Genomic DNA, 15,495 nt, shown 5'->3' on the forward strand with positions numbered 1-15,495 from the left:
TTGCTGTGAGTTTTGGGGCTGTTGGGGCTGTTGGGGTGCTGAGCCCTGTGAGAGACGGGCCTGGGCAGCATGCAGAGCATGGCAGGGGCTCTGTCCCTCCAGTTACTGAAGGGGTGACTGGAAGGAAAGCCCAGCAGAAGGTAGGGACCCCCAAACCCAGCTGGAGGCTCCCCAAGTCCTCGCTGCAGTGAGGGCACCCCAGGGAGCCCTGGTCCGTGCTGGGCTCTCCTGCTTTTCTCCTGGCTGTGTCCAAAACAGGACAGCAGAGGACCCTGTTTGGGGTCTGATCCTGCCGTGCCCAGTCCCCAGCACAGAGGTGTCCCAAGTGTCCCCAAAATGCAGCTCTCCCAGTGAGATGAGGCTCAGCTCATTACTGGAGCGAAGCACTGGCATTCCCGCTTGGCTCTGGCATGGTCAGACTGTCGTCTCCCCCATCTCCTCCTGCCAGCCCCCGGGGCCAACAGCAGCAACGGCTGAGCCCTTTTCCCCATTATCTGTGAGAAATGTGAGATAAGGGGAGTGAGATGCTGGGATCAGTGTTGCGGAGATGCCATGCGTGAGTGCTCTGTTCGTGGATAATGAACAACGCAGGAGCCTGTGGAGCCCTGGCTGCCGGCGGGGCTGTATCACCTCCCTGGATATAATGTTGTGGGTTCTATACTCTCCCTGGCTCCCTCCCTGGGGCCAGCCAGGGTGAGAGGAACGGGAGCTGCCATGGGGCATCCCAGTGTTGCATCCCCCCAGCCTGCCTGGGATGTGGCAGCCGAGGCAGCACGTGGTGGAGAGCTGGGGCTTCGTTAGCCACGGAACAAGCGAGGGAGTGGGACGCGTTTATGAGATGTGAAATGAAGAGGTATGGCTCCCATTGCGGAGGGATGTGCTCGCTGCTTGGCTGCAGAGCTGTGTTTGAGTGTCAGCAGGAGAAGCGCTTTGCCTGGGGTACGCCAGCGTTTGGGGGGAGCTTTGGGGCTGCCTTGGCTGAGATGATGATGCTTCTCTCCCCTCTGATGGGATGCAAGGCACCGGGTGGGGGGGGATATGTGCCCACAGCTCCCCTTTGGGTGCTCGGACTGTGGCTGCCGGGCTCAGGGACACCATGCACGTGGGGCAGAGGTGGCAAACTCCTTACAAACCCCAGCAGGAAGGGCTGCGAGCGCCGTTCAGCAGAAGCGACTCTCCCACAGTAATTAAAAGGCTGGAGAGTTCTTGCTCTCCTAACCCCTGACTTTATTTTCTTTAATTACAGCTGAAGCTCGACATGCTTTGTCCCTCTTAATTTGGCTAATGCTGGTGCAAGCCTTCCAGCAGCCTGCTGCAAACTGCGGTGACTCCCAGCTCTGGCACTCCCCAGATGCGTTGCAGGGGGGGTAAGTGTCCTGCCCAGGCTCCCTGGGCTCACTTTGGGCTGTCGATATGAACCCTGGGCCCCTGCGTAAGTCCATGCACACGTGGGAGGCTGTCGTGGGGGTTATAAGCTCTCCCTTCTTCCCAGCCCTGTGGTGCACCATTTTGCATCCTCCTTCTTTCCTGAGCTCAAACACTTCTCCAAATTGTGCACGTTGATGCCACCAGGTCAGCGAGCTCGCTTGGCTGAGCCTTGGGGCCACAGGGGGTACAAAATCCATCCAGTGGGATGGCTGGGGGGGCACCGGCGGCCCCTGGACACCCCTCATCTGGGGAGGCAGCACTTGCTGCAGGAGCTCACTATAACGTGCTAATAGGCCTGGGAGGCTCCTCCAGCCTATTTTTCTTGCAGCGTCCCCTGCGTGATGTCCTTTCGATGCTAATTCAATGGCTGAGCAACGAAGTGTCCTCCCGGGACCGCGCCAGGCTGGAAAACGCTGCTTAGCTGAGTATGACAGCAAGGCAGAGGAGGAGGCAAACCTAAACTGGCAGCTCTGAGAAGTCTGCCCGGCAAAGGGACAGATCCAGCCCTCAGATTTGACTTTTTTTTGGAGGTGTCTGGATCCAACCCAGAACGTGCTGCCTCGTTCCTTCCCGGCGGGGGCTCTCTGCGGGGTTTAGCCTCAAATAATCTCACCCAAAGGGAGGATGCTCTCGTCCCCTTGGGAGCTGTGGTTCAGCTTCTCCCACCCTGCCCTGCTGCTCTCATTTACCCCGGGCTTGGTCCCTTCGTTGTTTCCTCTTCCCTGCCTGGACTTGAGCTGGGCAGAGCTGCCCACTGCAGGCAGCTGTGTTCCCCGAGGGTGTCAGGAGTTCCCCCCAGGGGAATTGCAGCCCTGTTAATGCACTGCAGTGATACAAACACATCTCAGTGATCTGCTGCACAGCTCTCCCTCTCTCTTTAATTTTTAATTGCTGCTCTTGTTTCCTCTGGGCATCTCCCCTTGCAGCAGGGCAGTCAGGAAACCTTTCTGACCGACAAAGCTGGTTCAGGCTTTCCTTTTACCTTTCGTGTTTTCTTCTTGGTGAAGCCAGGGTCATTGCTGGTTTTAATTAACACGGTAATAAAAATGCACTAATTTCTTTCTCCAAGAAGAGAAAGGGAAATTCAGCTTCACTTCTGCTCTCAAAACACATAATCCTGTTGGGAGCTGAGGAGTGATCCTTACCTCTATTATTTTCCTTTGCTGTAAGTGAATTAGCAGCTAATGGAAGTGAAGGAGTCACAGTGCTGACCGGCTTGCAAGGGCAGGAGCTTCCCAAATTCCCCATGCAAGGCTGGGCTGACACTGCCCTGTGCTGACGGGAGCCGTAGGATCCCATGTTTTACACCTGACCTGGCTGTGCACCTCCAGCAGGTACCTGAGCACCGGAGCTGTATGTCCTGTGCTGTGCTACCAGCACCGTGGGCTGCAGCACTCCATGGCGATGGCAGCCGCAGCCCGGTGAGGATTGCAAAGCTCCTCCTGCTCCCCATGTGGCACGGAGCGATCCGGCGAGCTGGGAGAGCCTGGTCTGACTGCTGAGGGCTGCAGCCAGCCTCTAACCCTGCCTGATCTGTCCCTGGGGGATGCTGCTCCCTCTGACCTTTAAGCAGAGCAGAAGTGCTGTACCTCACCACTGGGCTCCCAGCCGCTGTCCCAGGGAAGGAGGGGGCAGAGATCAGTGTCTGCCTGGGGTTACGTTGCACCTCACCCAGACCTCAGCCATGCAGACAGCCCCAGGGACCCTCGCGGCAGGTTAAACACCCCCCGGGGTAGTGTCAGGTGCCCTCTCGCAGCTGCCTTTTAGCTGAGCAGCACTTCTGGTTTTCAAGCTTTGAAGGGAAAAGTTGCATCTTCTGGAGGCTGCAATCGCAGGGACTCTAAGCCAGTGGATGAGTCTTCAACCCTCTCGACTTCAGTGCTCTGGCAGCAGCAAGGCCACCCGTGCTGCTTGCTGCTGGAGACATCCCATCAGCCACGGTCCCTCCCAGTTTCTCTTGGTCCCTTTCAGCAGTCCTGGGGACCTGTGTGGCTCCTGAGCATCCTGTGCGTGGGGATGCAAAGGTGGCTTTAGGACACTGCCATCCCCTCCCTGCTCTTTGCCCAGTGCCCTCTCCAAATGCCGACATATGAGTAAATTTAGGGCTGTTTTTGCTGCCCCTGGAAATAGGCAGAAAGCCTCGATGCACTGCAGGGGTGCAGCAGAGCTGCCTGTACGGGCATCGCAGCCCTACGGTGCCTGCGGGAGCCCCCGGTACAGCGAGAGCACATGGCAGCGCTGGCAGGCAGCTCTGTGCCGGCGGGGTGGCTGGTGATGCTCACCGGCGCGGGAGATCGGTACCAGGCTCGAAGCCTTTCCGCCTTGTTGCTACAGAGATGGGCAGAGGCATGAATGCGGTAATTGAGGCTGAGCCAGTGATGGAGCTAAGTTGTTTTAAATCAATAAAGAGCGCCTTGTACCCAGCAATGTCGCTTGAGGGGGACGGAGAAGTTACTGTGACTAAGTGATCTTACGCCCAAAGCATTTGGGCATTGCAGCTCCTGCAATCAAATTACATTTCTTATCTCAAGGGCAAAATTGTGTGCAGGGAGAACTTGAGAAAGTAGCTTGTCGTAGCACATTACAACTCAGTGGTTTGCTGTGATTCTCCTCCTCTGTGATCATTATTTTTCCATGAAGACCCGGTAGCTTGGGGCTTGAGAGTAGGCTCCAAGAAGAAACATGGGCAGATCCTGAGCCCCAGGCTTTGGAAAGCATTGAAGAGGGGTCCTGGGCTGGAGTGGGGACTCTCTGGAGGGTTCTGAGGTGCCTTTGCAGCATGGGCAGCACTCAGGCATTGCTCACCAAAAGCCAACATAGACGCTGTCACTGTGACTTGTCTGGAGCTGCCCATGGCTGTGCTGCCTGCAGCTGAGCAGGGATGACTGTCAGTCTGTGCCCTTTACAGGGATATCGTATTTTAAGCTTTGCCTGTGGTGGTTTACAGCCCACCTTGCATTTATAACCCCTTTTCTCCAGTTGTGGTGGTCTAAACCATCATGTTCTGCCCAGCGATGGCTGGGTTAGGGAGCTTTGGGACTCATGGTAATGTGGTTACTCAAGATCAGCTGAAAATTCCTGAGGTCTTTTGCTGGGCCAGTGGTGCAGGGTGAGTCCTGGCTGCCAGAGGATGCTCCGGTGTCGGAGCTGGAACTGCAGCTCTGCCCTGGGTTACGGGCAGGACTGTGGAGGTGGCTGTCTGGAGCCCGTACTGGAGATGCTCCATGTCTACCTCTGGCTGGGCAGGGGCTCTAACTGGTGGAAAACTGGTTTCTTTCGTACCAGCCGGCTGCTGAGTTGGTTCTCTCCATTCCCTGCTGCTGCCTGATTCGTAATAATAACAAATATACACGTGTGTGTGTGTGTACACGTATAACTTCAGCATATTGATTTTGGGGCCATTGCTTCTCAGCTGCCGAAGAAGATAATTCACCGCTTTATTACCATCCTTGGATTTTAGATTTATCCCTCTAAACAGACAGCGAACTGGTAGTTAATTAAGCTTTTGTTTCAAGCAGCAGCACAGGGAAGGGACTGTCTGCTGCAGCGCTTCTCCTCGGGCACGAGGGCCCCAGGGGGCCAGCAAACGCCACGTTCCTGCCCGCAGGGTGACAGATCCTGCACGCGACAGCGCTGGCAGGAGTTGAGAGCGGCAGGGGTAACTCTGCCCGGCTCCCCGGCCGGCACTGCGAGTGCAATTGTTCCTTGCCAACCCCAGCACCCTCCCAGGCTGCCCATATGGGATGTGCCTTTCCCCATCTCCGGACAATCCCTCTCCCACGTGGCCTTGTGGACTGGGATGAGGCTGGATGTTCTGCAACGAGAGGCAGGAGACCTGCAGCAAGGGGAGCAGCGGGCTCTGGTGGCCTCCCTCCCTCCCTCCCTCCCTCCCTCGCCTGGCCGTGGAGGTGTCCCTGCACGTCGGGGTTGCCCCGCTAATTGCCAGGTTTATGGGGTTTTGCACATTGCTAATGGGACTGTTACAACGTCACTAATGCCTGTGTGCTGCCGTGCAGGGTAATGGAGAGTTGCCGTCTAATGTGCTGGCTGGAGCCAAAATAAAAGCTTGTTGAATGGGGATTGCCAAGAGCAGATTTCTGCATTTTATTTTATTTTATATTTTTTGCTGGCTGGCGCTGCAGCAGCACTTGGAGGAAGCCAAAGTGGCTGAGCTGCCTTCTGCCTGCCCGAGAAATGGCCAGGCCCTCGGGGGGCTGTTTCCAGCCCGGGGTCAGCCCTGGAGGGAGGCATGGGGGGGCACCATCTCCTCCCCGGTCCCTTCTGCCCCCCAATGACCCTCACCCCTAAGTCTTACAAAATTAATGGGTCATGCCTCGCCATACCCTAGCCTTTTCCTGCTGGGACGCTGGTGCCATTGGCCTCAGGGAAGAGCTGCCACTCGGCACGACCCAGAGCTTGTGGGATGCGCAGAGGGACCTCAGCACTCTCCTTACGGAGGTGAGAGGGGGGTCCCGTCCCACGGCAAAACTCACCCCACGCTGGAACCCTCGTAGCCCCCTGCTCTGCACTCCCTGGGATGGGATGCTCTGTTTTCCTCCCAACCTCTCGGGAAAGCGAAGCCGGCTCCTGGCACGTGGGAGGCAGCAGTTTGGCTGCTCCGTTGACCACTTCATGTTGTGTGTTTACATGCATTAGGAAGGCTTCCAGTCCCATCATGCTGACCTGGTCTCAGAGCGAAAGGCTCTGCCTCCCGCTGCTGGCTGGAGCGGTGCTCTCGAGAGCAGCAAGTGGGGAAACACCAGGTTTTAAGGTGGTTTTACAGCTCCGATGGAGACTAAGGGTCTCCTGTCAGAGGAGCAGGAGCTGGGAATGGAGGGAGCAGGCAGGAGCAAGGAGATCAGGGGTGGCAGGATCCCACAGCACCTTCATTAGTCTGTTGCTTCCCTCCTTGCCCAAAGGCCAGGTAAGAAAACCAGGTGGTTTTTCCAGAGAAGGCCAGATGCACCAGAAGACACCCAACTGCACCTAAAATGGCAAGGACTGAGGCACCCCAGCTGGACTTAGGTGTCTGTCCAGCCCAGTGGGTCTGCATGGTCATGTCCATAAGGTCCCCCCAGGACAGGCTTTGGGGAGGGGTGTCCTTGCCAAGATGTTGGGCTGCCTGTATTGAAGATCAGGGAGAGCTGGCCTAAGGGTTTGAATTTGGCTTGACAGCGCTGACTGCTGCTTCTGAGCCATGCTTTCTGCAAATCCTCCGTCCATCTGCCTGAGCCTGGTATTACCCTGCTCAGACCTGGTGTGGCAATGACTCCTTCCCCGTTCCCTGCCCATGAAAAGTGTGGATGAACGCAAAAATCCTTTTGTATTTATGAAACCCTAAAGGATATGGCAAAAAGTGCTGTTTCATGGGGAGAAAGTGCTGTTTCGTGGAAAATTTCCAGCTGTCTTTCGTCTCTGAGCTCGCCTGGGGCTGATGCTGTTGCAGCATATGCTACCTGGAGCTCTGCTGACCAAAGCCACCCCTGGTTTACATCAGGGAGAAGGAAGCAAAGTGAGTGCCTGGGATCCCTATGGAAATCGGAGTTACGGTATCACAACAGTCATAATACGGCATTTCCTCTTTGTCAGCCTCATGGGAAAACACCGGGATTCTGCACAAGCAAAGGAGTCCACAATTAGTTTATAAAAGAGGGGTTGGTTGGCTGCTTGGTGCTGGGAGGGCGTTGTAATTGCACAGCACTTGCAGAGTAGATGGTTGAGCTATGCCGGGTTGTTGGGGTTAGAGGAACGTTTCTCACCCAGGAAGCAAGCAGGATGGAGAAAGGCTGGGAAAGACCATGGGAGGAGAGCATCCCACCATGGGGAAGGCAAAGGGGCAGCTTTCCCCCAATGTCACCCTATGCTTTAAGGTGCCCATGGTGGTGTCAAGTGCAGAGAGGGATGGCCAGCCACGGGGCCAGCATGGCACGAGTGGGCCCTGTTTGCACGACAGTCCCCCCCGACAACAGCCCGGTCATGTCCCGGAGCCTGGCCATGTCCTGGAGCCTGGCCAAACGTGCACACCGAGGACAACGGTCTCCTTCCAGCTCTCTGTGATTTTGGGCTCACCCCACGGGGCGATGCATCCCTTCCTTCACTGCTAGTGGGGTGCAGCTGTGCCGGCTGGGTGCCCTCGAGTCGGGGGCTGGAAACTGGGTGCCTCCAGGCTCTGTGCACATTTGGCTCCTTTAAGTCCCAAGCTTTGGGAGGCTTTTTGTGCCTGTCACCTTTCACACGTGAGCCGGGAACACCTCTGCTGAGCTCAGCAGCTGCTTCTCCTGCCTCAGCTCTCATGGCCCCTTCTTTGTCTTCCCAAGGACGCTTCCCTGCCCCAGCCCCTCCATTCCACCCTGGTCCTTTCGGCAGCACCCAGGGGTGCCCCGGGACATTGGGAAGCCACGTTGTGGGCCGTGACTCTGACCCCCCCCTCTGAAAGAAAACAGGGTGATGGGGGAGCAAAGCCGCAGGCCGGTGCTGTCAGAGCCAGACCCCAGACCCCCTTTTTCCCCAGAAGCGGGGCTTATCCGGCTCCTCGCAGCCCCCAAAAGCAAACACCACCCGCGGGGACTGCACCGTGGCGTTTCTGGTTTGACTCCCCCCCTTTTCCCAACAAGGGCCACCCCCGGCTCCCGAAGTCACCACGCCGGGGGCTGTCACCTGCCCCGGGATGCAGCGGCTCTCGCCCGCCTTCCCCCCCAAAATGCTTCTCCCCCCCGCCTTGGGAGCAGCCGCCCTCTGCAAGGCACCCCCCCCCCCCGCCCCCAGGAATAGCCCCCCCCGCCGCCCCGGGCACCCCCGCTCCAGAGCCGGGCTACCGCTAGATGGCACGCCGCTGCCGGCGCAGCCTCCGCGGGGCGGTGCGGGGCGGAGCTGGCTCCGCGGGGCTGCGCGGAGGAGCGCGGAGCGGGGCAGGGCAGGGCAGGGCGCGGTGCCCCGCACAGGGTTTGCGCGGAGCGGAGCGGAGCGGCCCGGCAATGGGCTCGGCCAGCAGCGGGTAGGGCTAGGGCGGGCGGGGAGGTGGCTCCGCGCCCCGCTCCGCGCCCCGCTCCGCGCCCCGCCATGCCTCCCCGCGGAGCCCCGCGCTCCGCCCGCTGAGCCCCCGCTCGCTGCTTCGGTGGGGGGTGGTGGTGGTGGGGGGGGGGGGGTGCGGGGGTCGCCCCCTCCCCGCTCCCCCCCGCAACTTTGAACGATGATCACAGTCAACGCGGATGGGAAGATCATGGTCAGAAGATGCCTCGTCACCTTGAGACCCTTTAGGTAAAGTTGTTATTTTCTTGTCCCTCCTCCCGGCTCTCCCCCGCCTTGCTCGGCCCCTGCCGGGTGGGAAGCGGTTGTCGGAGCACATTTTGCGTGGAGAGGCTGCGGCTCTCCGTGGGGGGGGGTGGTGGTGGTGGTGGGGGGATTGAGCCCAGATTAGGATGTCAAGGATCCAGGCAAGTTTGCCCGCAGGTCAGCGTGCTGGTCCTGCAGCGCTCGCTGTCTGGCGGCTCCTAATTCACTCCTCACGCCGGTATCTTTTGGGGGTTAATTACAGGGCTGTTTGCTGCTGTCTTTTTTAATACCTTTCTCAGAGATGTTGGTACTCGGGGGGAATTGGTTCCTCGGGTTTAAATCTGCTGGTGCTGATGGGGATTTTGAAACCCACCCTGAACTAGCAGCGCGGCTGGGGTTGATATCCAAGCCTGAAACCCTCCAGCTCCAGCACACCCGTGCCCATCTATTGCTTTTTCCCCCTTGGTGTAACTCTCCCCATTTTTGCCTCCATGCATTTGCTTCCCCTCTCCAGTCCTTGCTCTCCAGCTTCCTTATTTCACCGGAGATGCGCTTTGGTTGCTCCCAGGCTTGAGACACATGGGAGATGCCGGTAATTGCTTGGTTTTTCTGTGGGGAGAGGGACCAAAAACCCACGGAAGGGAAAAGTGCCAGAGGGCGAAGCACAGGGTGGAGTGAGCCCAGCCCGGCAGTTGCCAGCACTCCCTGCTGTGTTTGGGGGCCGGGGATCACCTCGGATCACTGGAGGGATCTGCTGGCTGCCTTTTTGCTTAGCCCACGCTACCGCCCGGAGCTGGGAGGGAGGACGGGGCTGTGCTTGCATTGCTCGCTTGCACTCAGGTTTGGAGATGTTGTCTGCCTCTCCCTTGGAGTTGCCTGGCTCTGCACTGCTTGCCTGGAGGGATTCCTGCTGCTGCATCCCGCGGCAGTGCCCTGGGGCTGGGGAACTTGGCCAAGGGGATGTTGGAAAGCGGTGGCAGAGAGGGGCATGAGGGTCCCCATGGCTTGGGCTTGCTTTGAGCGTGGGGTGGGGAATGACTGTGAGAGAGGTGGGAAGGACACACGCACCCCAGGGGTACGCTCGTTGCTTGGCTATTTGCTTTCTTAAGTGGGTTTGAAGTTCGTAGTGAGGAAGTGACTGGCCTGAGCATCCCTCTCCCCTGTGCCCTGGGCATCACCCCTGGGGCAGGGGAAGCCCATCTTCAGCAGTGACCTGGGATCAGGATGGGGGAGCACAGGGAGTGAGTTGCAGGGTGACCACAAAGTCCCATTGGAGATGAGGATGTGTGTGGCCGAGGGGTTTGTGATGGCAGGAGAGCACCAGGCTGGAGGGTCTCTGGTGTCCGTAGCAGAGCGGAGCACCTGCACCGTCCTGTCTGTGTGCCCTGGGCTGGCTTCTGCTCTCAAACCAGTGCAGACCAGTACGGGTGCCATTGGAACCAGTGGGGTTACCCTGTTGTTAACCAGTCAGGCTTTCCCTGTGTAAGAGGAGAAATTCCCAAGACCCTCTCCTAGCTGTCCCGCAGTGTCCAGCTCTGCGCCTCCTCCATGTTGGTGTCATGCTGAGCGTGACCCCTCCACATCACGGTCCTGTGTCACCTTGCTCCCAGCCCAGCGTGGGCAGGCGTTGGCACTGCCCCACTCTAGCCATAACCCGGTGCAAATCAGCACTGCTCCCCTAACATCAGCACCCCACATTCTCAGATGATGTGAATCAGGGATGACCTACAGGAGCAGGAGAAGATACTGGCAATCAGGATGGGTCCTGTAAATCGGGTGCTCGTTGCTGGCTGGGCAAAGCCTCGCTGCGCTAGGGAAGCCCATGGTGCGATCCCCTGCCTGGTGTAGACTCCTGGCAGCGGTGCCGTCAGCAAACAGCAAGCAGGAAACCTGACCCTTTGCACCAAAACATTTCATTAACCACGCTCCAGACATGCTTAGCAAAGCAATGCAAAGCCCTGAGCTATGAAAGCGCCTGCAGCAAATGGGAAGGGGAGAGAGAGCAAATCAGCGTAGAAACCATTTGTAGAAATGTCCAAGGATGGCTCTGACTTCATCTCAGCGGCAAAGGGCGTTTCATTTGTGACAGTGCCAGATTCGGGCAAGAATTCACCGTGGAGTCCTGGTCTAGCTCGCCCAGCTCTTGGTTTTGCAGAACATGGGGAGTTCAGGCAAGTTTGCCAGCTGGAAACCAAAGCCAGGCTTTCTGTGTGTCTGTAACATTGGCCAGTAAGGGAATTCACTCTGGTCGCCTTCGTGGAGGACAATTCCCATGGCTGAGCATCATTTTGACAGCGCCGTGATGGTGTCGGGCTCTGAGCAAAACAACGTTTGCGGGAGAGGGAGCATCTTTTATTAGCCTGACTGCTGCTGCTGTTAGAAATTGTAGCTCAGCTTTTGGGCTCGAGAGACTTGAGTGTTGAAATCTTGTCTAATAAAAGATGTTACCTGTCTCTGTAGCCCTTGGTTTCCCCGTGCACTTGCATAATATTCTCCCTGTGGGTCCCAGCTGGGTGATGCAGCACCGTGGACAGACAGTCCCAGTGTCACAGCCCCGTCCTGCTGGGTGCGCTGGCCTTCCTCCTCCCATCGCCTCCCAACTCATCACTCAGACCCTCCTGGCCACATCCAGCTTTCAGTTCCATGGGCCAAAATCTGCAATGACTGGGGCATCACTTCCAATTTTCACTAAAGACTTGGAGAATTTGGCTTCCCTCTCTTTTGGGCACCAAGCCAGAACCCAGAACTGTGAACATTTCAGTTTGGGGAGGATGTGGAGAGGGACTTGGCACCAGAACCGTGCCCGGGCGATGAATTAAACGTGATGTGGGATGACAGGCAAAGCCAGCACGCAGAGTAGATGTTACTTGGTCATTGGAGCTCTACAGTCTTCAGTGAGTTAGACTTGATTTGGGGGCAGAGGACCCAGTGCGTTTGATGAGCAATTTGGAAGATCTGGGGTCTGGTATGTTTTACCTACTTCATGGTATTTGTTTTCTGCATAAGGAGTTTCCGCTCAGTTAAGGCTGGGTGAAGCATTTTTATTCACCTGGAGAAGATCAGCACAAAATAAAAGAGATGGGGTCCTCAGGCTGAGAGCCCATCCCTGCAACCTCTGGGCTCTCTGGAGCACTGCTGCTGGGCTGGATCTGCTTCTCTCCTAAGCACATCAATTCCAGTTAGGCTCTGATCCTTCTTTTTTTAGGGAAAAAGCATCCTGCGTCTCTCCTACTCTCTCTGTAATCCAGTCAAAATGAAAAAGATTTTGTCTCCTAATGAGATGCTAGAGCACAGATCACCTTTGTGTCTTTTCCTTTCCTTCTCGTCTTTTCCTTTCCTTCCTTCGTCTTTTCCTTTCCTTCCTTCGTCTTTTCCTTTCTTCTCGGTGTTTAACCATCACTCCTTGCCAGAGTATAATTATGAAGATTGAAATGCGTAAACAAGGTTTTGCATAATGATGAAGATATTGTCAATAGGAGGGGTGAGAATGAAGAGCCGGATCAGATCTGATTATTTAATCAGGTGATGCTTCGTTAAAATGCCCCTTGGGGAAGGGGGCAGGTCGCAGCAGGATGGGGCCTTCGGGTGGGTTTTGTACCATGATGTGCTCCCAAGGAGGACCCTTGGTCGCGGGGCATGGCTGGGCTTTGACAGGAGGTCAGCTTGTGCCTTCTCCACTGTCCTGTTGTCCTCTCCTGCCAGGGAGGTGCCACGGCAGACAGTGTTCCCCCCATCCTGCTCTAAGGACAAATTCAGCCCTCCAAGGCCAAGCTGGGTGCTGCGATCCCCTCCGTCGTGTTCCCGAGAGCCTCTTCCAGACCCAGTGCTGCGCTGTGTGGCTGGGCACAGGGTGTAATAATGGGAACGGACTAATGTCCCTGAATCACCCTCTCTCCAAGCAATTTATGGGACACCATTTTGCTTTGCAGCATCAGGGATGCTCTGCCGCCTCCGCAATCACCTCCCTGCCGGAGCTGGACCACGGCTCTTTGGAAACCCTTCTCCGAGGTCTGCTTTGGGAGAGGGGCTGAGGTCCATAGTCATCTCTGCATGCAGATGCCGCAGCTCGATGGTTCAGCGGCGTCTGCTGGGGAAGGGGATGGCTGTGCTCCGCCGGCAGCTGCTTGTAGGGGACACCAGCCGTGCCCATAGCCAGGCCTTTAGGGATGCGAGTCTGGATTAGCGAAGTGTACGATGCTTTTTATAGCTTGTTTAAACTGCTCTCCACCCCCCAGGGTAAAGCTTATTCAGAAATAAAAGGGACTTGAGCTGCTTCACTCCCAGAGTGCCAGCACAGGGATGTCAGGCAGTTTTACTGATGCGCTTGAGCATCCCCTCTCCCAGGCGGGTCAGCTCTCCCGGCGCCTGGCTGTGGGTCTCCAAAAGGCTTAGTGAGCCGTTTGTGCTGGTGTTGAGTGTGTGCTGGCAGAGCTTGTTAATGCTAACGAGCCCAGGGTGTTGCTTTTTCTCTCGATGAGGTGGGAGGTGAGAAGGGGATCGGGAGCTGCAGGGTGCTGCTTGGCCAGAGCCCATGGCCAGGTGACCCTGATCTGCTGGGACCCAGCTGGGGATGGGGCTGATCCGTGGGAGTGGGGGGGGATGGACGGGGGTTAGGTGTCTGTCTGCGGTGGGCAGGGCTGATCCTCCTCGGAGCAGGCAGAGGAAACCCTTTGCTCTTGGGCTGCCTGATGCTGAGAGCAAAGCTGCCCTGGGTCTGGGGCTCAGGTGTGCTTTGGCTGTGTGAGAACAGTGTCGGAGCTGGTGGGATGGAGGTAGGGAGCTTGTGGGGTCCCGTGAAGGTGCCGTGTCTTGCCCAGGAGCCTCTCCAGGCAGGGCAAGCCTGGCTGTGCCGTGCTGGGACAATAGGGACCTGCCCTGAGAGCTCTTCCATAGATCTCCCTGGGGAAGCCCAGTTCTTCTTGAGCTGCTTGACGCTGTACTTCAGCTCTCCACAACATCTCCTGTAGCTAACAAGTGCTTTGAAGCAAGTTACTTTATTTGCCAGCCCTTTCCAGCAACAGATAATTGTAATGCTGGTGCATTGTAGCCCAGACTTAACGGCTGGCTCCTAATCCTCTGCCTTTTACCTACACAATAATGATTAGGTGGGGGGCTGTGGTGTTCCTTTGCAAGCCTTTCTCTGGAAAAGCCTGGTTTCGGTGTTGGGTGGCTGTGCTGTGTTTCTGTGTGCAGCTCCTGAGCCCTGCGGATAATGCTGTGAACTTGTAAAGGGGATTTCCTGGTTCCTGTCCTCGGTGGTTTGCTTCCCTTTGGCTTGGGGATGCTGAGAGGCAGAAATGCCAGTGGGCACCCCTAAGGGCTTGCTCAGCTCCCTATCCCACATAGGATTTAGCTATTTGAAGACAAACCCGTTGTTTCACAAGGCTGGCTGGCAGTTGTCTTTTCTCCTTCTCCTCCTTGAAATTTTCCTTGGCTTTGGCTGGCTGAGATCCCTGGTACGGCTGCGGCTCTGGGAGCTGTCGTACACGGCACCTGGCAGCGGCTCTGCCGGGGCTTTTCCCGTGTGTCTGTTGGAGGATGCTGCACCTCCACGGAGACTCGGAGGCGGCAGCAGCATCTCTGAGCGGTGGAAAGAGGCCAGGCATCCGTCCCTCGGTGCAGCGTGCTCTGCTTGCACGCCGGGGAGACGGGAAGGCTTGGCTTTCTGCTCCCTGGTGCACAATAACCCTCCTGCTTGCACAGACCTCCTGCCTTCAGCCTTTTCACCCCCTAAAAAAGTTACCGACCTGAATTTGGCCTGAATAGGAGCAGCGCTGAGAGCTCCTGCCTCTGTTGCAGCTGCAGGTGACCATGAGCTCGGCTGGGAGCGACGTGCGGGTCGGCATCCTGCCCGGCGCGTCCCTGTGGGAGCCGCTTTCCTGCCAGCCCGGATGAACAAAGCGGTGATGGGATGGTCCCAGGCCACCGTGTGTGCCGCCAGCTCGGGTCCCTCCTCGTCCTGCTGTGCACAGGGCTGCCTGCGCTGCGCAGGCGATGCCGGACACAATGGCAAATACTGGTGGCCTAGTTACAGGGGGAACAAAAGACCTTTTTTTAAAAAAAAAAGTGGTTTTTTTTTTTTTTTTTAAGATCCTTTGGGAGGAAGGGAAGGTACAAGGTCTCTCTTTTCTCTGGAGTCTCCCAGGAGGAAATGGATATTGTTTTTTGTAGCAGTTCCTGCAGTCTGGGTTATTGGGCTGCATCTAGGGGAGCATCGCAAGGGCAGTCATGGTCTGGCTCAGCTTTCCCACCTAAGGTGCAAGTCCTCCGCTCCCTGTCGAGGCCTGCCCGTTGGAGCAGGCTGCAGGGATTTCGGAGAGTGTTCTCAGGCAAAACCCACGTGCTCAATGCCAGGGTTTGGGCAGAAGCATCTTGGGGCTCTTGATGAGGCACGTGTGGGTCTGGCCGTAGTTGGGGTGAGGTACTGGTGTGCTCTCACGGGGTTGGAGCTGCAGAGACGTTCCTTGTCTGGGCTGGATAGTGTGAGCCACAGGGATGGAGCAGTTGGGAAGGAGGCAGGGATTGTCCCAGCTGCCTCTTCCAGGCACCCCAAACCAAAGCGGCTCCTGCTGCTGTGCAGAGGGGGCGAAGGGTGTTGGGGCTGTCCCAGGAGCGAGCCGGTTCCTCGTCACACCTCGCTGCAGCTCTGCTTTCCCTCCCGCAGGATATTCGTGCTGGGCATTGGATTTTTCACCCTGTGCTTCCTAATGACGTCGCTGGGAGGGCAGTTCTCAGCCAAGCGCCTGGGGGACTCGCCCTTCACCATCCGGACCGAAGGTAAGCGCGGCTCCGTGC

At 57.2% G+C, this 15,495-nt stretch overlaps 1 protein-coding gene across 2 annotated transcripts in view; it reads left to right on the forward strand.

Annotated features, from left to right (window-relative positions):
- Window positions 1–8,592: 8,592 nt before the first annotated feature.
- The window catches only part of MGAT5B (alpha-1,6-mannosylglycoprotein 6-beta-N-acetylglucosaminyltransferase B), a 71,586-nt gene continuing 64,683 nt past the window's right edge, over window positions 8,593–15,495 (forward strand). For both annotated transcript variants that reach the window (XM_050908391.1, XM_050908390.1), the window contains exons 1-2: window positions 8,593–8,685; window positions 15,365–15,477. In XM_050908391.1, the coding sequence (XP_050764348.1) occupies window positions 8,618–8,685; window positions 15,365–15,477 (181 nt within the window). In that variant the 5' untranslated portion in view covers window positions 8,593–8,617. The remainder of the gene's footprint in view (window positions 8,686–15,364; window positions 15,478–15,495) is intronic.

This window comes from Gymnogyps californianus, chromosome 19, assembly GCF_018139145.2.
Source record: "Gymnogyps californianus isolate 813 chromosome 19, ASM1813914v2, whole genome shotgun sequence".
Lineage (NCBI taxonomy): Eukaryota > Metazoa > Chordata > Aves > Accipitriformes > Cathartidae > Gymnogyps > Gymnogyps californianus.